The sequence below is a fragment of the Coregonus clupeaformis genome, unplaced genomic scaffold (assembly GCF_020615455.1).
Source record: "Coregonus clupeaformis isolate EN_2021a unplaced genomic scaffold, ASM2061545v1 scaf0760, whole genome shotgun sequence".
NCBI classification, from domain to species: domain Eukaryota; kingdom Metazoa; phylum Chordata; class Actinopteri; order Salmoniformes; family Salmonidae; genus Coregonus; species Coregonus clupeaformis.
The window spans coordinates 1-25,884 of record NW_025534215.1 but is presented as its reverse complement, the minus strand read 5'-3'; the positions used below and the strand labels follow the sequence as shown (position 1 = coordinate 25,884).

General features: G+C 44.0%; 1 protein-coding gene and 2 pseudogenes across 1 annotated transcript; 2 read left to right on the top strand and 1 right to left on the bottom strand.

Moving 5' to 3' along the window:
* Positions 1-179: 179 nt before the first annotated feature.
* LOC123485606 lies at positions 180-5,076 on the top strand (annotated as a pseudogene).
* Positions 5,077-5,769: 693 nt separating this feature from the next.
* LOC121559388 (AH receptor-interacting protein-like) lies at positions 5,770-10,785 on the top strand. Its single transcript, XM_045216638.1, is given in 8 exon segments — positions 5,770-5,921; positions 8,158-8,340; positions 8,590-8,778; positions 9,236-9,247; positions 9,249-9,413; positions 9,651-9,792; positions 10,131-10,363; positions 10,755-10,785. Coding segments are annotated over 8 exon segments (1,029 nt in total). The 5' UTR covers positions 5,770-5,822; the 3' UTR covers positions 10,761-10,785.
* A 3,902-nt stretch (positions 10,786-14,687) lies between these two features.
* LOC123485607 lies at positions 14,688-23,709 on the bottom strand (annotated as a pseudogene).
* Positions 23,710-25,884: the final 2,175 nt, after the last annotated feature.

The window sequence follows — 25,884 nt, the reverse complement described above, 5'->3', positions numbered from 1 at the left end:
ACTTTTTAGAAATATGTATCAATATAATATGTCCGTGTGCCGCTTGCTGTTATGCTATAAACATAACATGGACGAATGAAAATGAAAATTAATGTGTTCTTTTTGTGGATAATACTTTTTTGCCCCAAGTACGATAAATCGACATTGCAAAGCAGCGATCGATTGGTAGAGCCTTTTCATTTGGGCGTATTCGAATCCGGGAACCGGATGCAAAAGCAAAGTCTAAAGTTTTGGGAAGTTTTTGCAGTCAGTATGAAGTGATTTGTATGCCATATTGCAAACAAAAGCTTACAGTAAATAATGTAATTATGTGAACAGGCACATGGAAACGTGAAATTGAAGTAAAATCGCCTGGAAAAGAGAGTAAGTTTATTCCTAATTTGCTAGCCGTTAGCGGAGCAGTGCAACCAAACAATGCCGACATAACAAGTGCCAAAGTAGCTATTAAAAGTTGCTTTTAAATGTTTCCAATAATTATCTCATAAAGAGCTTCAGATTATAATGTACGTTAAAGACGTAAACGCATTTGTGTTTATTAGTTAGCAACGTTCTTTCTTTAGGTTATGTTATTTCTACCAGTTAGCTAACGTTTTCAACCGGATACTAGTATGCCGCTTAATGTGTCCTTATCTACAAAATACGTGTTTGCAAATCGCGGGGTTAGAGTGTATAGTGGAGATGGAGTTGTACAATTTGGTTTATCAAAGATTTACGCAAGATCTGTTTAATTCAGATGACTGTTACAAATACGAAAGTAAAAAATCTAATAAATATCGCAGAATTTTCTTTGTTGAAAACGACATGCAGCCTAAACTTCAATGTGGTTCATCATTAATCCAAAGTCTGTATGTCGATTTCGAACTGCTAACACAAGACGACGCCTCTTAACCCATAGCTAGTAGTTTAGTGTAGATCAGAGCCCTATGTTGACATCCACATATGGCCCTTTGGTAGAAAATCTGCTTTTGTACATTTGATTTGATTTCCATTGTTTGCTGAATTTCCCCCTCAACCCACAGTGTATATCAACCAAAGCAGTGGCAAGGTGTGAGAGTACTGGCAACCGCCAGCTATGGCAACGCAGTTCAGCATCGATGACGCATTTGTGCTAGAGGGAGAGGAGGAAGGGGTGTCCGATGGAGAGAAGGAAGGATGGAAGGGCAGAGAGAAAGACAGAGAGGGGGGAGAGATGACGTTCGGTACCCTGTCCTTTGCCAAACCCCAGACTCACCCGTCCTCCACTGTGGCTGGCTCCCCCGACCACAGCAGCAGTCTGAAGTACCAGGTTGATGCCCCATCATACACACACACACACACACACACAGACGTATAGACGTAACACACACAAAAGCGATATCAGGGTGTAATGTTGTGTGGTGATGACCTAACATTTTTCCTCTTTCTCTCTGCTCGCACAGAATCTGGAAAATGAAGACGTCTTAGGCAGCAGTGGCAATTCCTCTTTCAATAACTTTTTCAAAATCAGGTTTGTCTTCATTGGCGTGTTGTGATTGCATCTGGTATTACCTAGATGAGAATGGCACCCTCAAATGTAAATGTGTGTTTCTTGTTTTCTAATTTATGATATCAATAAAAATGTATAACTTTCAATTTTATTTTTTCAGTGATCCTGCAACTCTGTCTTACTGCAGCTCCCAGTGGTCTTTCAGCACCTTGAGTTCTGTCACCCAGCTCTCTGCACACTGCTGCGGGTAATTAACCACACACACATACAGTGGGGAGAATAAGTATTTGATACACTGCCGATTTTGCAGGTTTTCCTACTTACAAAGCATGTAGAGGTCTGTAATTTTTATCATAGGTACACTTCAACTGTGAGAGACGGAAAATCACATTGTATGATTTTTTAAGTAATTAATTTGCATTTTATTGCATGACATAAGTATTTGATACATCAGAAAAGCAGAACTTAATATTTGGTACAGAAACCTTTGTTTGCAATTACAGAGATCATATGTTTCCTGTAGGTCTTGACCAGGTTTGCACACACTGCAGCAGGGATTTTGGCCCACTCCTCCATACAGACCTTCTCCAGATCCTTCAGGTTTCGGGGGCTGTCGCTGGGCAATACGGACTTTCAGCTCCCCTCCAAATATTTTCTATTGGGTTCAGGTCTGGAGACTGGCTAGGCCACTCCAGGACCTTGAGATGCCTCTTACGGAGCCACTCCTTAGGTACCCTGGCTGTGTGTTTCGGGTCGTTGTCATGCTGGAAGACCCAGCCACGACCCATCTTCAATGCTCTTACTGAGGGAAGGAAGTTGTTGGCCAAGATCTCGCGATACATGGCCCCATCCATCCATCCTCCCCTCAATAAGGTGCAGTCGTGCTGTCCCCTTTGCAGAAAAGCATCCCCAAAGAATGATGTTTCCACCTCCATGCTTCACGGTTGGGATGGTGTTCTTGGGGTTGTACTCATCCTTCTTCTTCCTCCAAACACGGCGAGTGGAGTTTAGACCAAAAGCTCTATTTTTGTCTCATCAGACCACATGACCTTCTCCCATTCCTCCTCTGGATCATCCAGATGGTCATTGGCAAACTTCAGACGGGCCTGGACATGCGCTGGCTTGAGCAGGGGGACATTGCGTGCGCTGGATTTTAATCCATGATGGCGTAGTGTGTTACTAATGGTTTTCTTTGCGACTGTGGTCCCAGCTCTCTTCAGGTCATTGACCAGGTCCTGCCATGTAGTTCTGGGCTGATCCCTCACCTTCCTCATGATCATTGATGCCCCACGAGGTGAGATCTTGCATGGAGCCCCAGACCGAGGGTGATTGACCGTCATCTTGAACTTCTTCCATTTTCTAATAATTGTGCCAACAATTGTTGCCTTCTCACCAAGCTGCTTGCCTATTGTCCTGTAGCCCATCCCAGCCTTGTGCAGGTCTACAATTTTATCCCTGATGTCCTTACACAGCTCTCTGGTCTTGGCCATTGTGGAGAGGTTGGAGTCTGTTTGATTGAGTGTGTGGACAGGTGTCTTTTATACAGGTAACGAGTTCAAACAGGTGCAGTTAATACAGGTAATGAGTGTAGAACAGGAGGGCTTCTTAAAGAAAAACTAACAGGTCTGTGAGAGCCGGAATTCTTACTGGTTGGTAGGTGATCAAATACTTATGTCATGCAATAAAATGCAAATTAATTACTTAAAAATCATACAATGTGATTTTCTGGATTTTTGTTTTAGATTCCGTCTCTCACAGTTGAAGTGTACCTATGATAAAAAATTACAGACCTCTACATGCTTTGTAAGTAGGAAAACCTGCAAAATCGGCAGTGTATCAAATACTTGTTCTCCCCACTGTATATGGCGGAGCTGATGGCCATACTGTTGGCCTTGCAGTGGGTGAAAGAAGTTAAGCCAGACAGAGTAGTTATTTGCTCTGATTCATGTGCAGTGTTAATGAGTCTCCAGTCCTTTAGCTCACGTAGCAGACAAGACCTGCTTTATGAGGTGCTACATGCTATGTAAGTAGGAAAACCTGCAAAATCGGCAGTGTATCAAATACTTGTTCTCCCCACTGTACAAACAGTCATAAGAATGCATTTACACTGAACCATGCCCACAATATTGCAAAAGATCAAGGATGTACTCACACACACTCTCAATCACCCACAACGATTGACGAAAACCCTGATGTTTTCCTCAGGTGGACGTCTCACCCTCTGGTGAAGAAGAACAGAAGAGTGGTCCTCGCTTCATTCCTTCTCCTCGTCACTGGAGTCGGTAAGTCACACCATCTCTGCTGAAAGAAAAGACATCTCCCATGATTCTCGTCCAACGGTGTTTTTCACCAATACATTCCTAGGGGAACGCGCAAGGTGTGCACATTTTGTACCAGCCCAGCACTAACACACTAGATTCAACTAACCAAAGGCTTGCTGATACATTGAATCGTGTGTGTTATTACTAGGCTAGAAAAAGAATGTGCACAGCCCAGTGATGGGCTGGGGAACACTGCTGTCACTGCACTGCAGTCTAACATTTTAGTTTGTGTACAGCGCTTTATATTTTATAGGTATGTCTTGTTTTTTACCACCCATTGTAATATATTCATGGCACTGGACTTTTCCTCTGTGTTCTCATATCTCTTGTTAGTTATCTTGAGATATTGCCATGTTTTTTAAATTTCCATTTTTCTTTCTCTCAGCTCTCATTTTCACTGGTGTCGTAATACAATTGAATCCGGGAAGCAGGTAAGCGATTCGGTGAACGTGGGGTGTGTTGTCACATTTCTTGGTTGTTGGTAGTCTTTTACTATGGGCTTTGACAAGGTGATCTTTGACCTTTTCCACAGGTGTCTCAAGTGCCATTTTCTTCATCCCTGGATTTATTCTCTTCATTCCTGGGGGTATATAGTGCTCTTTACCTTGACTTGGTTGTATTGTCAATGTATTTCATGTTTCACACGTCTTTCACCCTTTTCTCCTGTCTTTTTAATCATAACGTCTGGAATGTAAACTTAAACAGTCCTGTAATGGTCTGTAGAAGTCCCCACTGTCACAGACTTATCACTGTGGATGTTGATACAAGTAATCTGCAGATAAAATGACACACAGGCATTACAAAAAGCGTCACAGTTTACAACATGTGCAACATTTGCATTACTATGGCTTCATAGAGGTTTACTATAGAAATGATTAAAACAGTGTGGTAATTGTTTTCTCTCCATTTCCCTCAGTTTACCATGTGATTTACATCAGCTGTGCGGTTCGGGGAAGAAGAGGCTTCAAGTTCTTCTACTTGCCCTATTTTGAAAAATGACCCATTGCACTACACCTCCTTTTTTTTGGTCCAATTTCCAGAATAATACTTTTTTTCAATTATGTAACAGAAAGATATTGTCCCATGGACGTTTTTTCTTATTTTGTAAAAACCTTTTACCCTGTCTTTATACTGACCACTACTACGAACTCAACCACTTTGTGCCTCGATAAGCTTCCTGCACATCCTGTATGGAGGAGAAGGAGTCTGATTTGCCCTGCCTGTGTTTGTCATGTCTCATGAGTAAATAATGACTGTGAAACTAAAATAAACCTGTTTTTTTTTGTTGTATATTACTTTTAAAAGGTCTCAATGAGTCAGTGTTTGTTAGTAGCGCTGGTGTTGCAGTAATGCAATGCAAACAATATGGGAATTTCAGGACTGCTGTCGGTGCCAAACTTATCGATCAAGTATTAGGTATTTCTCTCAGATGTGTTTGGTGGGGGGCCACATATCCAATATTTTAATTAATGGGATGATGAGTATTTGCGCTTATGTATAGATCATCAAATCTGAGTGCAAGAGTAGCCTATATGCAATGTTTTGGCTACAATAAGCTTTGAAAAGCATTATGTTAGTATGTAGGGGAAAACTTAACCACATCAATGTTAGAGAAGAGTGGTGAAAAATAATCAATGTACAATCACATTCAACTGGTAGAGGCTCTGTCGTAGCCGGCCGCGACCGGGAGACCCATGGGGCGGCGCACAATTGGCCCAGCGTCGTCCAGGGTAGGGAGGGAATGGCCGGCAGGGATGTAGCTCAGTTGGTAGAGCATGACGTTTGCAACGCCAGGGTTGTGGGGGCCAGTATGAAAAAAATTCAAATAATGTATGCACTCACTAACTGTAAGTCGCTCTGGATAAGAGCGTCTGCTAAATGACGTAAATGTAAAATGTAATGTAAATGTAATCTAATCACAAGACTTTGCTTGAAGTCCCTAGGCGTCAGCAGTGACGTCAATTGAAGTGTCGAATTCTCCCGAGCTCTCCCGAAGATAGGCAATCGGCTCCTTTTTGACACTCGGAGAAACAAGGATGGAGGAACTGGCTACCAAGCTCCTCGCAGAAGGCATTCAGAAAAAAGTGGTCAGTCCTGGCAAAGGAGACCTGTCAACGTTTCCTGATGGAACCAAGGTGAGTTATAAAATACTGAATTTAATCCACGGTCAAAGAGTAGTTTTGTATGCATATTTCTAGCTAAACTGGTTAGCATTATTAGCTAACGTTAGCGTGGAGCGTAATTATCGAGGTTTGACATGTTCAAAGGTGATGCACACATTACCTTATTTTAGTTAAACTATAACTCTGTCTACCAGAATTGTTATTGACAGAAATTATCAGCCATCAAGTAATTATTGGAGCAAAAACGATAATTTTCTTGGCGAGACTGTAAGAGGGCGGGGCTTTTACCGGATAGACATGTTTTCATTGATTTTCGTCTCTTATTGGCCGGTGCGGATGTCCGTCAGCTTGTAAACATTAGTACTAGGTTTTAATTGGATAGTCGGCATGACTAACTGTATTGTTGGATAATCAGTGTGAATTTGTACCTCTTTTCCTGTTGATAAAAATCTCGAATTTCGTTTGTGTAGTCTTTCAATCTGTGAAAGACATGCATAATAAACCTTTACCAGCTCACGCTATCAGCATTTATTGTCCAACTTTTGTATATAATAATGTTCAGCCTGCTGGGAAGTGATAATGTAGACACTACAACGTTTACTTAAGGTGAATGCACCAATTTGTAAGTCGCTCTGGATAAGAGCGTCTGCTAAATGACGTAAATGTAATGTACTGTTACAAAACAGATAAAACACAGTTTCATTAATACAATGCATTTCACTGAACACAAATATAAACACAACATTCAACAATTTAAAAGATTTTACTGAGTTACAGTTCATATAAGGAAATCCAGTCAATTGAAATTAATTAATTTGGCCCTAATCTATGGATTTCACGACTGGGAATACAGAAATGCATATGTTGGTCACAGATATCTTTAGAAAAATTAGGTAGGGTGGTGGATCAGAAAACCATTCAATATCTGGTGTAACCACCATTTGCCTCATGCAGCGCAACACATCTCCTTTGCAAATAGTTGATCTGGCTGTTGATTGTGGCCTGTGGAATGTTGCCCCACTCCTCTTCAATGGCTGTGTGAAGTTTGCTGGATATTGGCGGGAACTGGAACCCGCTGTCATACACGTCGATCCAGAGCATCCCAAACTTGCTCAATGAGTGACATGTCTGATGAGTATGCAGGTCATGGAAGAACTGGGACATTTTCAGTTTCCAGGAATTTTGTACAGATCCTTGCTACATGGGGCTGTGCATTATCATGCTGAAACATGAAGTGATGGCGGTGGATGAATGGCACGACAATGGGCCTCAGGATCTCCTCACGGTATCTCTGTGTATTCCAAATTGCCATCGATAAAATGCAATTGTGTTCGATGTCCGTAGCTTATGCCTGCCCCATACCATAACCCCACCGCCATCATGGGCCACTCTGTTCATAACGTTGACATCAGCAAACCGCCCACACGACGGCATACACGCTGTCTACCATCTGCCCAGTACAGTTGAAACTGGTATTCATCCGTGAAGAGCACACTTCTCCAGCGTGCCAGTGGGCATCGAAGTTGAGCATTTGCCCACTAAAGTCGGTTACGAAGCCGAACTGCAGTCCGGTCAAGACCTTGGTGAGGACTACGAGCACACAGATCAGCTTCCCTGAGACAGTTTCTGACATTTGTGCAGAAATTATTTGGTTGTGCAAACCCACAGTTTCATCAGCTGTCCGGGTGGCTGGTCTCAGACGATCCCGCAGGTGAAGAACCCAGATGTGGAGGTCCATGGCTGGCGTGGTTACACGTGGTCTGCGGTTGAGGTCGGTTGGCCGTACTGCCAAATTCTCTAAAACGACGTTGGAGGCGGCTTATGGTAGAGAAATTAACATTAAATTCTCTGGCAACAGCTCCGGTGGACATTCCTGCAGTCAGCATGCCAATTTCATGCTCACTCAAAACTGGAAACATCTGTAGCATTGTACCCAGCACAAGGTGCACCTGTGTAATGATCATGCTGTTTAATCAACGTATTGATATGCCACACCTGTCAACTGGATGGATTATCTTGGCAAAGGAGAAATGCTCACTAACAGGGATGTAAACTAATTTGTGATAAACATTTTAGAGAAATACGTTTTTTGTGCGTATGGACAATTTCTGGGATCTTTTATATCAGCTCATGAAACATGGGACCAACACTTTACATGTTGCGTTTTATATTTTTGTTCAGTGTATTACATGATTTATCCACTTGTGTAATACCAGTTCTCCATTCTATCCCCCCAATTTTCCAACAGGTGATATTCCACTACCGCTCCAGCCTGTGTGATGGCACAGTGCTAGATGACTCCAGGACCATGGGGGGCCGGAGCAAGCCCATGGAACTCATCCTGGGGAAGAAGTTCAAGCTGGCCGTGTGGGAGCGAGTCATCGCCACCATGAGGGAGGGAGAGGTGGCAGATTTCACATGTGACGTCAAGGTGGGTCGCCCAATTTAACAAGGTTGACTTGGATGGATTAGAGACCGTTACATCTGTACACACACACGCGTACAATTGGTGGCAAAAACATTGATCGTTATGGAATTTGACAGGGTTTGTCAATGTGTTTTGTTAATTGTTTCCCTTCAGAGAACTGCCTTAATTATACTTTCAAACCCACCAGTCCCTCAATTTGTCCCAGTGAATGTAATGTAACCATCCTCTTTCCTTCTCCCTCTCTCCCCACAGCACACAGCCCTGTACCCGCTGGTGTCCCAGTCCCTGAGGAACATCAGTGCAGGGAAGGACCCCCTGGAGGGCCAGAGACACTGCTGTGGCATCGCTCAGATCCACTCACACCACTCCCTGGGCCACTGTGACTTGGACCAGCTCCAGGCCAACCCTCAGCCCCTAGTCTTCACCCTGGAGCTCATGGCGGTGAGGGGGGGCTTATCTCTTCTCCATTAGGGGTCCAATCACCCTGTGCTGAGTCTGGCTCCTCTCAAGGTTTCTTCCATCCAGGGAATTTTCCTTGCCACTGTGCTACTGCTTATTTCTTAGCGTCCCATGCACTGAAGGTGCTTTGCTCTAAGTAAATGGATATCTGTCTCGCCTAGATGGTTATATGAACTCTGAAGTTCTACCAGGACATCAAGAGGAGGATGGCACCCTTCCTTTCAAAGTTTATGTCCTCAACATAGTTTTTCCTTTGCCACTGTGCTCCTGTTTGCTCTTTGGGGCTTTAGGCCTGGTTACTGTAAAACTGTGTTTGTTAAAAGCACTACATCAAAATGTTTTCTAACCCTTTTTATCACCAAAGCAGCACTCATGCCTCTGTCATTTCACTGCATAAATACATTTTGATTGAATAATATGATTGACGCCTCTCTCCCAGGTTTTGACGCCTCGGCTCGTTCAGACTGGACATCTGGGCGATGACGGACGAGGAGAAGCTGGAGGTGGTGCCTCAGATCCACGTGGAGGGTAACGCCCTGTACAAGAGGGGCGACGTGAAGGAGGCTGCCGAGAAGTACTACAATGCCATCGCCTGTCTAAAGAACCTGCAGATGAAGGTAAACATTTATGACTTCAAACCTGGGGACTTGCTTTTTTTTGGCATTTGTATTTAATAGGGTAACATTTAGAGCACTGCAGACACATGCTTTTCATTTTAGTTGAGATAACTAGCCATTCTGCATGTCATGTCAAATGAGATCTATGCATTCCCCTGTCTATAGAACGTCTTGACCCCACTAAATAAGTGGCTAGTCTTCTAACTCCTCCCCATCCTTGGCCCCTCCTCCAATCAGGAGCGTCCGGGCGACGAGGGCTGGATCAAGCTGGACCTCATGATCACACCCCTGATGCTGAACTACTGCCAGTGTCAGCTGATCCAGGGTCAGTACTACGAGGTGCTGGACCACTGCTCCTCCATCATCTCCAAATACGAGGGTGAGTCACAAACTTCTGAATACATTCAGGTGTAGCCCTGCCCTAGGATCAAGTGAATTTGCTGAATTCACATAACAATAGGCTATGCTCTGAAAGCGAATGTGTAATTTGTTGCCGCACCATCATTACTTAAGACAATCCCTTTAAAAATAAACATTTGTTACTTTTGCTGTTCTGTTTTGTCTGTCTACAGCAGGCCTGTTGCTAGCGAATGACAGGTTATCTTGAGCTTTTATTGCTTACTACCAGCTGCTCAACTTAAATGTGTGTAAACGTAACACCATTTGAACACACCGGCCTCTTTCCCATTGACACACTCTTACCTCCCATCCCCACAGACAACGTGAAGGCCTACTTCAAGCGGGCCAAGGCCCACGCGGCGGTGTGGAACGAGACGGAGGCGCGGGCCGACTTTGCCAAGGTGGTGGAGCTGGACCCGTCGCTGGGGCCCTCGGTGGCCAAGGAGCTGAGGGCCATGGAGGAGAGGATCCGCTCCAAGGAGAAGGAGGAGAAGGGCCGCTATAAGAGCCTGTTCAGCTACGACAGCAACGCCCCGGCCACCGCTTCCACGGTGAGTAGCCCAGTACCTCTAGAAGTAGATGTTAGGATCTGGGCCCATATTAAAACAGAATCTCAGAGTAGGAGTGCTTATCTAGGATCAGGTCCCCCCCCCCTGTCCCTATAATCTAATTCATTATAATCTAGGCCAAACTAATCTATACCAGCACTCATACTCTAATGCTATTTGAGTGCTTTTCCCAGATCTAGGATCATATTACCCGGTGTGAAGAAAATGTCTACCCTTTTTTTTTTATACTAGTGAAATTAATGATCCATCTGTCTTTACACTAATTTATGTATTTTTTAATTGGCACTATTTCATCCCTTATTAGTGTTTAATTACTAATTAGGTAATGTTGTTGTACTTTGAATGTCTAAAACTGTGTTATGCACTCTTTTAGGGTTGAATTAAGAAGAGGTTTATTTTTGTTATAAAGAAGAGAGGAGGAGCAGTTGTGGACACATTGCTGACACGTTTAGTTTTATCCACACACCAAAGCCATATTCAGTGTCCCCATGAAACATCACTTTCGCAGTGCACACACTTTTCCCTCACAAAACCCACACGCCACTTGCATGACACACATTCTCTTTCTAGATTCACTTTGATCTTTTATAGAAACGACATTACACACCCACACAAATGTACCCTCAACACCAACAGACTTTCAAAGTTCAGCTTTCCCCTACCGCAAACAGCCAGTTGCATCACACACACGCTGCAAAAGCACAGGAATACGCAGGAGATCCTCCACTTCTGGCAGTATGACTGGGACATCAACTCGGAGACAATCATAAGATGGATGATGATATGTATGGGACACTAGAGCAGTCCCCACCATTTCCCTCTTGTTCACCCCTTTCTTATTTACCCCTTTCTTATTTACCCCTATTAATGTTCTACATATGACTCTATCCAAATTATTTACTCTTATCTTCACTTGTATCTATTATTGTTATGTTATTATTACTATATTACATTTCATTTGCTAATCTGTGTCTTTGTAATCCTGTATATTTTTAGTTAGGACATTTGTAATGGACTGTTTTGCCCTCAACTCAACCACCATCCCAACCCCACTTGCCTTTTGGTCAGTCGAACCGAGCTAATGATTTGCCAAGTCATTGGCATCAGTGAGTGTAGTTGGGATAGTGGCCATCATTTTGGCCCCTAGCTCCTTCCCCGGTCTGTGTTCAATGAACTGAAAGGACTGGATAGGGGAAGGCAATATGGCGGAGGCTCCACTTATTCTATTGGAGGCCTAGTCACCGAAGGGCTAGAGATGGTAATAGAACCGGGCGTTGACTGACTGGCAAGCATCAAGTAAAAAGGTCAAGAGAGCCTCTTCTGTAGGGCCCATTTTCATAGATTTGCACATCAAACGGCTGACACAGCTCGTCATACCAGCATTTAACTCATTTGTCCCTTAAAATTGTATCTAAGGGTCACCATGACTTGACTCGTGTGTCAGTTGAATGAAATGGGTGTTCTTATCTAGCCTGGTTAAAGCAGAGTAAACGCTACACTCAACATTGTTTCCTTGGTGAGCAGTGTTCAACCAGGCTACTTATCATGCTTTCTATAAAATGTCTCACGGCAGGACAGCGAGGAACGCTTTTTGCAGCCATCTTTTGCTGTTATGTTGTGACTGAGAAGCCAAATAAAGAGGTGCAACTCTTACTGGTGTGTTCCGTAGTGGTACTCACCCACACTTACTTAGGCCTCATTGTGCAAAGTGGTGTGTAAGGCCTTCACCAAGATCTCCACACACTCACATAGTGCCTATAGAAGGTCTATACCACCTTCACCTTTTGCTGCCTTATAGCCTGGAATTAAAATGCATTTTAAAAAATCCATTGATCTTTGCATCCTACCCCACAACTTACATGTGAAAATAAATAAAATTGTGAACTAAAATAGCTTGATTGGATAAGTGTCCACCTCACTTGTAATAGCAATCCTAAATTACCTCCGGTGTAACCAATCACCTTCAAAATCATACACCAAGTTAATTGGCCTCCACCTGTGTTAAATTCTAGTGATTCACATGATTTCAGGATACATTTAGCAGTTCCTGTAGGCTCCCTCTGGTGGGTAGTGAATTGCAAAGCAAACACTCAACCATGAGCTTTCAAAAGAACTCTGGGACAAATCAGGGGATGGGTGTAAAACCGGCCTTGAATATCCCTTGGAGCACGGTCAAGACGATTATTAATAAGTGAAAGGTGTATAGCACCACCAAGACCCTGCCTAGATCAGGCTGCCCTCCAATCTGGATGACTGAGCAAGTAGGAGACTGATCCGAGAGAATACCAAGAGTCCGATGGCAACTTTGAAAGAGCAACAGGCTTTTATGGCCAAGACTGGTCAGTGTGCATGAGACAATATCCCAAGCACTCCACAAATATGTAATGTATGGTATGGTGGCAAGAGAGAAGCCATTACTCAAGGAAGCCCACCTCAAATCAGTTTTGAAGTATGCAAAAAACACTGGAGATTCTGTGGCTATGTGGCAAAAGGTTTTGTGGTCTGACTAAACTAAAATTGATCTTTTTGGCCTAAATGCAAAGCGTTACATTTGGCGCAAACCCAACACATTTACATTTACATCATTTAGCAGACGCTCTTATCCAGAGCGACTTACAAATTGGTGCATTCACCTTATAGCCAGTGGGATAACCACTTTACAATATGTTTATTTTTTTTGGGGGGGGTAAGGATTACTTTATCCTATCCCAGGTATTCCTTAAAGAGGTGGGGTTTCAAGTGTCTCCGGAAGGCACATACATGGTGGTGGCAGTATCATGTTATGGGGGTGTTTCTCATCGTCAAGGACTTATCACGATAGAACAGAAAATGAATGGAGCAATGTACAGTAAGTCCTTGAGGAAAACCTGCTGCCCTCTGCAAAAAAGCTGAAACTGGGGCAGAAGCCCACAGCCAAAGCTAGTGAAGTGGCTAAGGAATAAAAAGGTTAAGTCCTTGAGTGGCCCAGTCAGAGCCCCGACCTAAATCCAATCGAAAATTTGTGGGAAGATTTCTGTCCAACGCTCCCTGAGGAACTTCAACAGTTTTGTAAAGAATGGTCAGATATTGCCAAATCTAGGTATGCAAAGTTGGGAGAGATCTATACCAACAGACTCACAGCTGTAATTGCTGCCAAAGTTGCTTCCACCAAGTATTAACTCGGGTGGAGACTTATCCAATTATGGTATTTTTTATATTTTTCTTCACACAAAAATTCCCCTAAAGTGTGGAGGAAGGTGTGTAGATAAGTGGAAGAAAATTCTTATTTAAATGCATGAAACTGAGAACAAAATGTGAAATGTTCAAGGACGTGTAGGCTTTCTATATGCACTACATCACAGGAGGCTGCTGAGGGGAGGACGGCTCATAATAATGGCTGGAACAGAGCAAACGAAATGGCATTGAACACATGGAGATACCATTCCACTCTTTGTGCTCCAGACATGACCTCCCCAGTTAAAGGTGCCACCAACCTCCTGTGCACTACATACAAATGAAACAAACGCTCACTTTTTTTAATTGGAAAACTTTTCTATCACCATTTTATTCCATTTTTAAGTACAGAACTGCAAAAATTGGGTTTATAAAATTGCCATACTAACAAAACAGATTTCAGGTGTGTAGGGAGTAGGTAATAGTTAATTGGTGGTAGATGAAGGGCAAGGAAAGCTTGACTGTATGTGGCAAATAGTGTGCTATGACAGCAGAAAATGTGTGTAGGGTGGTAGCATGTGGAACAGAGAACGGGGTATTTTCAAGATGCTGTAAAGCCTTGTTCACATCAAATCCATTTTTTTTTGCATATCCGATTCGAATCTGTTATTTTTCCTGTAGTCTGAACAGCCAAATAGCACATTGAATAGGATATTTCAACCCACCTTCGTAGGTGGTTTGAAGTCAGATACAATTCTGATTCCTGGCCATGCGACTTGTCTGAATGGTCAAATCTGATTTATTTGCCCTGAAGTGTTTTGACTTATTTGGCATATATTGTTGCTTGCTAGCTACTCTGTTGACAGTTTGACAAGAATGTGGTAACTAACTAGCTTGTTAATTGTTTACAAACAAATTAGTGAATGTGCTAGAAAGATAAACAGCTACCTAGTTAGTTGACTGCTGTGGCTAGCCAAACAATACTTGTTTTGAAAGTTTGATTATTTTATCCTTTTAGGCTTTAAAAGTGTTCTTACACTATGATTTTGAACATTCAAAGCAACTGTGGTCCTCTGTAGCTCAGCTGGTAGAGCACGGCGCTTGTAACTCCAAGGTAGTGGGTTCGATCCCCGGGACCACCCATACACAAAAATGTATGCACGCATGACTAAGTCGCTTTGGATAAAAGCGTCTGCTAAATGGCATATTATTATTATATTATTAACTGGGAAATGTCCATTCCAGGCATTGTCACCTTAGCTTGCTACATAACCTCTGAGTGATAGGAAGCACAAGCACCACCACCAATCAGCCTACACCACCGTGCACACACCGTCAATACCATGACAACTAGCATAGTCATGTCAGCAAATGACTGCTGTCTGAACAAACACACATCCGATTGTCACTTTTAACTTGCTGTTTGGACACTCAGTATTCCAAAACGGATTTGAAAAACAAAACTGATTTGAGCATTAAGGCCTGCAGTGTGAACAAGGCTTAAGTGTTGCTTGCAGCTTTACTGTAAAACAATGTTGAATTGAACCTTTGGTTGTAGAGTGGTGTCAGTATAGCAGCTAAGAGAAAGATTCAGAGTATCAACCTCATTACATAGACATTTCATTAGGGCATAGTTTTCAATAATCTATCAGAAATATTTTACAACACTATCACTTCGCCCCCACTGAACTGGACTACCAGGATGAGACTATATTTACCAAGACCTCGTGGTGCCTCTGAAACTGAAATAAGTTACAAAATGTTCTGAGAGCGAATTGTCCTACAACTGCAAAATGTGTTATACATTCTGAACACACCCCATAGCGATGTGAGAGACTATATGGAAGAGGGAATGGAACAAGGGAAGGTCACAAGTTCAGTGGAGCGATACAGACAAAGGTCAGGATTACAAAGATGGGACACATAGATGAGGCCTATACAGAGACGAGGGATTCTGCAAAGGGTTATGTACGAGCGCTCCTCTCTGTCTCTGCCAGACACTCCCTCACCAGCGCCCTCGCGTGAATGATACCTAGAAGACAGATGAAAAACATCACAAGTTGGGATTTAGAACTTTTACTTCTTGTGTGGAGAATAATACTGTCTCCACATTGAACCTTAATGTGAATTGAAATCCATGTATTTCCAGGTAAACTCATATGGAATAAGTAGGCCTACCTGTGTAAGATATGCCATAATTTCTGATCTTTTAGCGTTAGTAATATTTTGGGGGGGGCATTCCGTTGATTGGTAAAAACCTGTCACTAAGTATTGGTGCCATGTGAATAGGCTCCTTGGGACTCGAACTCTGATGTCACCCAATTGAAGTTCAAATGTGTTACGGTTAGGGTTTAGGGTAGGGACGTCCCAAGGATCCCAGATAATGGGCGGCAGGTAGCTTAGTGGGTAAGAGCGTTGTGCCAGTAACCGAAAGGTCGCTGGTTCTAATCCCTGAGCCGACTAGGTGAAAAATCTGTCGATGTGCCCTTGAGCAAGGCACTTAACCCTAATTGCTCCTGTAAGTCGCTCTGGATAAGAGCGTCTGCTAAATGACCAAAAATAAAATAATGTGAGTAAAGAGCAAAATGGCCGTGGTGTGAGAAGCATGGGTGAAATGTTTGTTTGGTTCATTGAAAAGTATTTACATCAGTAATTATTCATAAGATAAACATTTTCCTTGGGATTACTAGCCTTGGAATAGGGATTTCTGGACTGACCATCTCACATACTGAAGAACTAGGACAACCTTTCATCACCAAGTACTGGTTAATTCATTATTTTTGATGTGTCCTGCATTTGGGCAATTCCACGATAATGGAATTACGACTTGACTCGATTTGTTCACTTTAAAATGTATGCCAAACAAAAACCACTGATTTCAAAGTTTAACAAACCATAAAACTATGGTTTTTGTTTGGTATGCATTTTAAAGTGAAATCTGAGTCTCTGCGTAATTCCGTTACCATGGAATTGCCCATTTCTCATTTTGTGCATAACATTTACGTTTCATGGATTGAACTGAAACTAATTTCGGCATCTATGAATTTAAAGAACAATTAATGTCGGATTGGACAGGCTGTCATTTTGCTAATTGAATTTGGTGGATTTAAATTTTGATGATTGATTGACTGGATGACTGAGCTTGTTGACAGTTTTATTGAATGCAGAAAGCCTTGTAACATACTATTTGGCTTATTTCTAAGATTTATGTTTGCTGCTGCTGCTCTGATGCTGCCATGCAATGTTGATCATTGCTTTCACCCACTGCCTTATATTAATTTATTATTGCTGTGTTTACGCATATAATATTAATATGCTTACTGTCTGCTTGCTGGGTATGTGCACTGTGGTTAGGGAAAAGGAAAGTAAGTTATGGAGTACTGATAAACACCCTATGTCAATACAACCACAACCTTTGCTCCAAGCTTTGAGGATATTTGTAGCCTAGGCGTTTAACCGGCCAGGCTGCAGTACCTCTCTTTAGCCTCTCCATGGCGCTCTTACTCCCGGCGTAGGTGGGGCCGGATCTCGCGACTCATCTCCTCAATGACTGACAGCAGCTCGCTGTAGGTTGAGCCCTGAGACACTTTCACTGGCTGTGTGTGAGAGAGAGGATAAGAGACAAAGGTATATGTTGGAAAAGAGTAAAAAGCAACTACAACTCCCTATTGATCCTGAGCAAGATATAGTCCCTTTATATCGTACAGAAGGGTAGAGATAGAGGGATAATTGCCATGATGAGTTATGCAAATAAACATATTCGCCAACAAATCAAATCTGTTTTGTACGTGTTAGTGATACCTGGACCCTATTGATATAATACCCTGAATGACATCACATCATATTTAACATGACTTTCTAAAGTATCATAGGCATTAGTTAAAGCAGTTGGAGATGAGTCAGGCTGTTCTGTCCTACCTGAACGAAGCCCATCGACGGCGGGCCGAAATCACTGAACGCCGGTCTGAAGTTGGAGGAGGAGGGGAGTGAGGGGAGGGCACACTGGAGCCTAGGCAGAGGAAAGAGAAAATTCAGACGCACTGAAGCGCCTTCTATGGCTAGTTAACATCACCTATGACTAGTTAACATCATCTTTAAAATGGGAGGCAGGGGCATAAAGGCTGCGTGGCTTCGGTGGCGCATTCATTCTCAGGTGAGAGGGATTGTTACATTATGGTTGGTAGTATATGACACTCAGGTTGGCCGTTGACGTGTAGTGTGTTCCTGGGCTAGTCTCTGGGCAGGTCGCAGGGATAGGACCGCTAGTCTTATCTATTGAATGGAATCCACTGTGTGTAGGGTAGAGAGTTCAGTAAGATGGGTGAAGACCAAACCAAAGATGGGTAGTGTAGAGGGTGCATCCATAGAAATTATGTTTCTATTGGTGCACCCTTGATAAAGAATAGTGGACTCAAAATAACCCGATTGACATTCGGCAGAAACCTGGCGGGGTGTGGTTGAGCCGAAGGGGCAGGGGCGATGGGTTTGTAGCTCATCGTAATGTCACTGCGGACCTCCCCGCTCGACGATCGCGCCCCGCTTCCGTCCGTCCCGCCGACCCTGTGCTTATACAGCTTTTACTGGTGGGCTGGGCCCGAGAGCTAGGAAGAGAAAGTCATGGTCCTTATGTTCATCATGTATGACATTCCTCAACTACACTGTCAGTCTAGCCTGGTCCAGAATAGACTGCGTGCTATGCAAGTCTTGTTGGATGTTCTGTATGGCCAATTGGGTTTGGCATGACAATGATAGAGGATTGTTGTTTAACTCATACAGATTTGGACCAGGCTGTCATGACGTTGTCAGTGGATCACTGACGTTTGTAAACATCTTACTTAATGACCCAGACCTTAGGTTACCTAGCTAGCTAGTAAGCCAACATAACCCCAGCTGGTTTCAAACATTTGTCACAACAGTGCCTGTTTTCTCTACCTACATCAGCTTAGCGGGGAGCTTTGCACAATAAGTCAGTACCTCATCTGGTCGTAACCTATCTTTAAAACACTGTACTAGCTAGCTAGTTGGCTAGGTAGCTAAGCTAACGTGGGTTAACTGTAGCTCGCTAACTAGTTTCCGAACCAAAGGTCGACGAAATGATATCTTGCTTCAGACAAAGTAAAATGAATGGAAACAAAGCTAGTTAGCTGGTGACCTAAATTGTAATTGCAACGAATTCGTTGATCACTGCGCATTTCATAGCCAGTTAATCTCTTCTTAGCAAGGAAGCGAACTAGCTAGCTACATTAGCTAGCCGTTTGCTGACTGGTTTGCATTCGGTGTGAAACAGGCTTGCTAGCTAGCTAACGTTATCTAGATGGCGAACACCAAGGTGCATAGTAGCTATAACGTTAGATTGCAGCAAGTAGTTGCAGAATGAATTTGCGTTCCATAGGTTTTAGTATCTTAGCGGCATTAAAACATGTAATGAAAACAAAAATCATGGAATGCTTTCGAAATGTACCTTTCTAGGGAAGATTTTCAGGTCGATAAAGCAGCTTCCTTTCTCCTGCTGAAAGGGGCGTGGTTGTCGATGCAAAGATTTCACTGAATATTCAGAAGTTGGCGCGTTGTCATTGGCTGAATGAGGCTGAAAAAATCCTATAGCAGGTGAGCACAGAACTGTCTATTTATCAGAGCCTTCCTTCTATTTATTTTGATTTATAGGGTTCTGCACTGGTATGTATTTTTTTCATAACCTCTTTGGTGTTCAGAGTTTGAGTGTAAGGAAAAAAATCAGTTATAGGGATTATTTGATGGGGCACACACCATTGATTCATTTCCCCTGTGGTTACATGTGTGGACATGTCAATCATCATGTAGATAATCTACTGCCTGAACCGAAACGTCAATCACACAATAAACCAACTGTTTGTTCTATTATGCCACATCAAGGTCCCTCTTCCACATGTTTGCCAAATAAAAATTCAGAAATTGCTCCATCATGACCTAACAAATAAATGTAATCCAACTACATTTTAAAAGGTGTGTGTGTTAGGGTTTGGTGGTGAGAGTGATCAGAGAGAGGTGATACTAGGTCTGTCAGTTTAGTTGTAAAAATTATAGGAGTTTTCAGGATATCCTGTCCAAGGCCACACTACAGCTGGGATTTGCTACATGGTTGACTTGCAAGTGGCCACGCTGCATCAGTAACATTGGACAAAAGATAGAAGAGAACAAAGAACAGTGACAAAGTTGTACTTTTTTGGTAGGAACATTACATATGATTTGATGGCTTTCCAGGTCATGCTTTTTCACGATCACGCTGCACATATTATCAGATCTCACAACGCCTGGAGAAGTGTTTAAAATCTCCGGAAACACATCAATATGAAATATGCAGTCTTCTGAGATGCATAGTGACGCCCTGGAACGATCACCTTTTGTCAATCAGTAACCAATGTAGGCTCTGCAAGAGAAGGGAAAGTGAAACTACAATTAAATATTAAGGGAGGGAGTAGACAAGGATCATCGGAGGATCCCTACATTGAGGATACATTTGATGGAAATCCCAGGCAAGAGGCACCATGAACTCAGGTACAAATGCATTTGATATGACTTATGACTACCATCATGCCAGTGAAAGGATTAACATTTTAATGAAAGGTTTTCAGTTATCAGTTACCTCGTCATTGAAAAGTTGTTCTTCTTCTACCCCTTCTACTTTTCTAAAATATGGCTGCTAGTGTTGGCTAGTTAATGAATATACTGTAGCATATACAAATATAAAGCACCTACAAAGTTCAAGTTCAGAATCACAGGCTCTGTCTGTTCATTCATCTTCCTCTGGTTGCTAATTAACCCAATAGCTACACATATGAGACAAAAGGCAGGATCTGATTTGACCATGCAATATGCACTTAGTGTACAAAACATTAGAACACTTGCTCTTTCCATGACATAGACTGACCAGGTGAATCCAGGTGAAAAGCTATGATCAGCCAGATAGACTATAATCCAGGTGAAAGCTATGATCCTTTATTGATGGCACTTGTTAAATCCACTTGAATCAGTGTAGATGGAGCGGAGTATGGGTTAAATAATGATTTTTACACCTTGAGACAATTGAGACATGGATTGTTTATGTGTGCCATTCAGTGGGTGAATGGGCAAGACAAAAGATTTAAATTGCCTTTATGAACGGGGTATGTAGTATGTGCCAAGTGCACCGGTTTGAGTGTGTCAAGGACTGCAACGCTGCTGCAGTTTTCATGCTCAACAGTTTCCTGTGTATCAAGAATGGTCCACCACCCAAAGGACCTTACAGTCTGTAGGAAGCATTGGAGTCAACATGGGCATAATCATTATGACAATTGTTTTAATTGTATTGTAAAATATTTTGATACTTTGATACTGTATGTACAGTTGAAGTCGTTTAGTACACTTAGGTTGGAGTCATTCATTAAAACTCGTGATACATTTCCTGCATTAAAGTCCCCGGCCACTAGGAGCGCTGCCTCTGAATGAGCATTTTCTTGTTTGCTTATGCCTTATACAGCTCAAGTTATTCTTGGTCTTAGTGCCAGCATGTCGGTTTGTGGTGGTAAATAGATGGCTGCGAAAAATACAGATAAACTCTCTTGGTAAATAGTGTGGTCTACAGCTTATCATAGATACTCTACTCAGGCGAGGCAAAGCCTTGAGACTCCCTTAATATTAGATTTCGTGCACCAGCTGTTATGACAAATAGACTGGGCCCGCCAGCCTTGTCTTACCAGAGGCAGCTGTTCTGTCTTGCCCGATGTGCGAAAACCCAGCCTGCTGTATGTTATCCATGTCATCGTTCACCACACTCGGTAAACATAGATATTACGTTTTTTAATGTCCCGTTGGTAGGATAGTCTTGAGCGGAGCTCATCCAGTTTATTCTCCAATGATTGCACGTTGGCCAATAGGACCCCTGGTTAGAGGCGGAGTTACCCACTCGCCCACCAATTCTCACAAGGCACCGGATCTCTCCCCTGTATCGGCGTCTTCTCTTCATGCGAATGACAGGGATTTGGGCCTGGTCGGTGTCTGCATAAATCCTTCGGTCCACATTGGCCAACACATCTTCGTCCAGTTCGATGTGAGTAATCAATGTTCTGATATCCAGGCGCTCTTTTCAGTCATAAGAGACGAGTGGCAGAAACATTATGTACAAAATAAGTTACAAATAATGCAGAAAAAACACACACAATAGCACAGTTGGTTAGGAGCCAGTAAAACGCCCATGTGCCATCTCCTCCAGCGCCATTGAATAATAAGTTGTGATAATGTCATTGTGATGTCCTTTATCTTTTATGCAGGGTTGTGTCTGGGGGTGCTGATACTGGTTGCTCTCACAGTACCCATCAGAGCAGCAGCTCAACCTGGTGAGAATATTTTACACTGTTAATTACATTGGTAACTAAACGGAAACGGTTTCCCTGACACGTATTAAAAAGTCAATCTGTGTCCAAACTAACCCCCCTGGGAGTCGAGCACAAATAAGTCACCCTCTTTCTCTCGCCTCTTTCTCCCTGTCTCTCCTTCTCTCCAGCCCCGGAAACATTCACCTTAACTGTCCCTGATGGTCAAGCACCCCGACCCTGTCTGGCTCACTTAGGTCTCTCTACTCTGTGAAGTCTCACCTCTCTTCAATGCAGAGCCATTGGAAGTGCTGAGTTCCAGTAACTTCCAGAGTCCTGCCTTTGTTGTACAAAGATCACAAGATCCAGGAGGTCCCTGGACCCCAGTATAGGGATACGGTGTCTCTAACTGGGGGTCTGGAGAGAAGGAATGTGTCCCTGAGACTGGAGAGGGTCACACGGAAGACAGGGGGAGTATATATGCCAAGTCGCAGTACCAGTGGTATGAGCCAGTGTCTTCCTCACAGTGAATGGTAAGGGTTATCTCTCAAATTGATGGTGAAACTGTGTATTGTGGTGTCACCCCCAAAGCACCTGATCCTAGATAAGCACTCCTACTCTGAACGCGTTATGGAGTCTTTGGTACTGAGTAAAAAAAAAGGCAGTTACATTACCCACCTCTCCAGTTTACAATTGCATTAGGGAATGCTACCAACTACAAACTTCAGCTGACTTTAGCCTTATATGCCCTTCCAAAAATACTGGAAGGGATGGGGCATCCGTTTAATGTAAACAAAATGGGCAAACCACCTTTAAGTAACTTCAAGCGAAATAATTGAAAGTTGATTTGAGTTGTTTGGCTATGACATTTTAGAAAATGTCATGATCCCTATCGCTCTATTAGATGTTAGCTAGCGGTGGCTATAGTTAGCTGAAGTTTGTCGTGTCGTTAAAAAGAAAACCAAACCATGGAATACAGTTCTATAGCCGTGGGCTCCCCCCTGAGAGCTCTGCTCCTATTGGTTTACCCTGCTGCCTAGAGCAATGAACAGCCTGAGACAAAATGATGCGCACACCTGCAGCCAATAGGAGTACAGGTGTCCTATAAGAGGTATGCTTCCCCTCAATCACCTCCTTATCTTCAAGCGACTGACTAACTAAGAAGCCGATAAGAAGACAAGACTCCAGAATAGAAAGCCGTAAGCGATTTCCAAGTCTGGCGTCGTCCTCTAAATGAGCACACCAGGAGTTTCCCCACGCCCAAAAGCTCTTTTCAGGCTCCAATGTCGCTGCTCCTCCATGACAACTTAGTTTTGTGCTTAGGATCACAGCATGCTTGGAGTGGCCTCAGATCCCCCACTGTGCGCCAGCTGCGCCTCCTTTCTTTAAGGAGGAAGCGGCGATGGTCATTGGGAATATCCCTCTGGAGCGTGTTATCGGTGCTAGCCTCAGCTTCTGAGGCATCATCTGAGCGCTGACTCAGGAGATACAGGAATATTGAGGAAATGGGTATTCTATTGAACTTCCTCCATTACTCTGACCCATTTAACCCTTTTTCCTCAGGAAAGTGTGAGGTCATTTACATCCCTGGGTGATGACAGACACAGGCTCTGAATTTTCAGCAGCGTCTCTGCCACAGCCTCTCTGCGCTCTGATTTTCCAGGCCTCATTGAGATGGCTGCTAAGCGCCTGGAGATTGGCTGCCCCCATTCCCTCCACCGAAGTGACACTTGATGAGGCGGCCCTTACTCTCACTTCTGCTCCGCGTCGTACCCGCATCAGACGGCGGTCTCCAGCAGCAAGGGAGTGGGCCCCGCCCCTCCTGCAGCGCAGAGGTGCCACGACCATTCCGCCGGCGAGAGAGGTCATTAAGCGTCATCCTGGCATCGCCGAAGGCCGGCCAGAAGACACGCCGTTTATGACATGGCGAGGGAGAGAAGCGGCGCAGCGCCTTGTGTGACTGTTGCCCATATCCCCCTGCAGGAGGAAACTGCGTGTTGTGTGTCTAATAAAGAGTTGGCTCCAATTACTTTGTCGCAGGACCCCCTTTTCCATGATGCACGGGAAACCGTTCAGGTGCCTTTGCTCTCTCTCTCTCTCTCCCTCCTCACCACTCTGAGTGTACACACCTACGGGTGCGTGGTTGAGCATACACATGAGGCACGTGTGAATAAGGGGAACAAGGCAGACATCTTTGATAGAGCCGCCTTGTTATACCTCATAAAAACCTTACACACATAGACTCCTAGGAGTGTTGTGGTACAGGATTCACACAGTAGCCTCGTACACAGCCAGTTACTGGAATGATGACGCAATCGCTATTGGAAGATACGCTCTGACTCAGGCGAGCGCCTCCAGTCAGTATAGTTCAGACGTGCTGCGTTCGCCGGAGGTCTGGGACAACGAGGTTGCAGTATAACCCGAGCGTGTCACCCCGTTTCTCTCAAACCCGCTCATGTTTCCTCTCCCTTTCTTGAGAGGCCGTGTAGGCTGTTCCACCACTTCACTGTCAGGAACAGCGCGCGCGGCCGTGGGGGAATACAGGTTCTTCCTACTGAATGCGCCAACGCGCTCTTCGCTTTCTCAGCATTATTGGGAGTGGCAGCTGAAGCTGCCACCCTCTCCCACTGGCAAGACCGGACGCTGGAGAAGGGTTATGCCATCCAATTTCACCCGATCCCTCCCCATTCAGGAGGTGGTGGAGATGGTGATGGCCGCGGAGGTGCAGCTCTCGTTACAGAGATTCTGGCCTTTTGGCGAAGGAGGCAGTCACAATGGTTCCTCGGGAGCAAAGGGAACGGGGGTCTATATTCGCCCTATTTCCTGGTGCCCAAACGATGGAGAAATGAGGCCAATATTGGATCTCACGCGTTCTCACGAGCGTAGCCAAGCGGCCCTTTCGTATGCTGACTGATAGGCGTCTGCTGGAATGTGTCCAGAGGAACCGAGCATAGACCTGAAGGATGCATATTTTCTCGGTACATCTGCGTCACAGGAAGTTTCTCGTTTTAAATTTCAGGCGCGTACTAATGCATGAGGATGCCATTGGAGTGCGCCCTGGCACCTCTGCAGTTTCCAAATGTGTGGAGGCGGTATGCTGCAGTTTCGTTGCGTCAGGGATAAGGGTTTTAGCCTACCTAAACTGACTTACTGGTTCGCCATGTCAACCAGAGTGTGATCACACACACACACAGACAGTGATTCATCTCACGTGTCTGGGGTTAAATTAATTGGGAAAAGAGCGCGCCCTGGCCCAGTCATCAGATTGTCTATCTGGGAGTGCAGCTAACACTGTAGCGATGAGGGCTCAATTTCGGATCTCACGGGCTCCTGTTGCTAGCCCTACCAGGTTTTATCTAGATCACCGGTAAAAGTAGCTTTCGGTCATGTCCCTCTTGGGGTCTCATTGATGTCCATTCCGTGGTTCATAAGACTTATGCCAGTAAATGAATGTTTTACAGTGTTGTGTCACAGAAAATGTAATCGTGTGTGCTGTCAGGTCGACCATACGCTCATTCCTACAGTTCTATGCTTGATAAGCAGCGCTCACCCCATGTAGGTGTGCGACGATTTAGGCTTGTCATGAGGGTTTGGCAGACACTGTTTTCAGCCACCCTCTTGTGAAACGTTTTCCTGTTAGGAGCGGCTTTAGGCCAATGCCTCCCTCAGTGGGATTTGATTTTGGTGCTCGAAGCGCTCTCTGAGCCACCGTTAGAACCATTGAATCACAAATCCCCACATAAGATGTTATCTTTGAAGATACACTGTTGTTTGCTTTACCACTGCTTAACGTGTCAGTGATTTGTGCGCTCTTTCGGCGAGACCCACTGCCTTGCCATTTATGACGATTGAGCAGAATGGGGTGTTAAGTCTTAACCGGCATTTATGCCTGAGGTTGATAAGAGCTCATATAGATTACAGATCGTGCTCCCTTTCACCATGTTGAGAGGGAGGGAGCGCTCTCATACCTGTGCCCAGTGCGCGCCTTGGCGCGTCGCAATGGCAGTGGAGTCATCCCTCTTT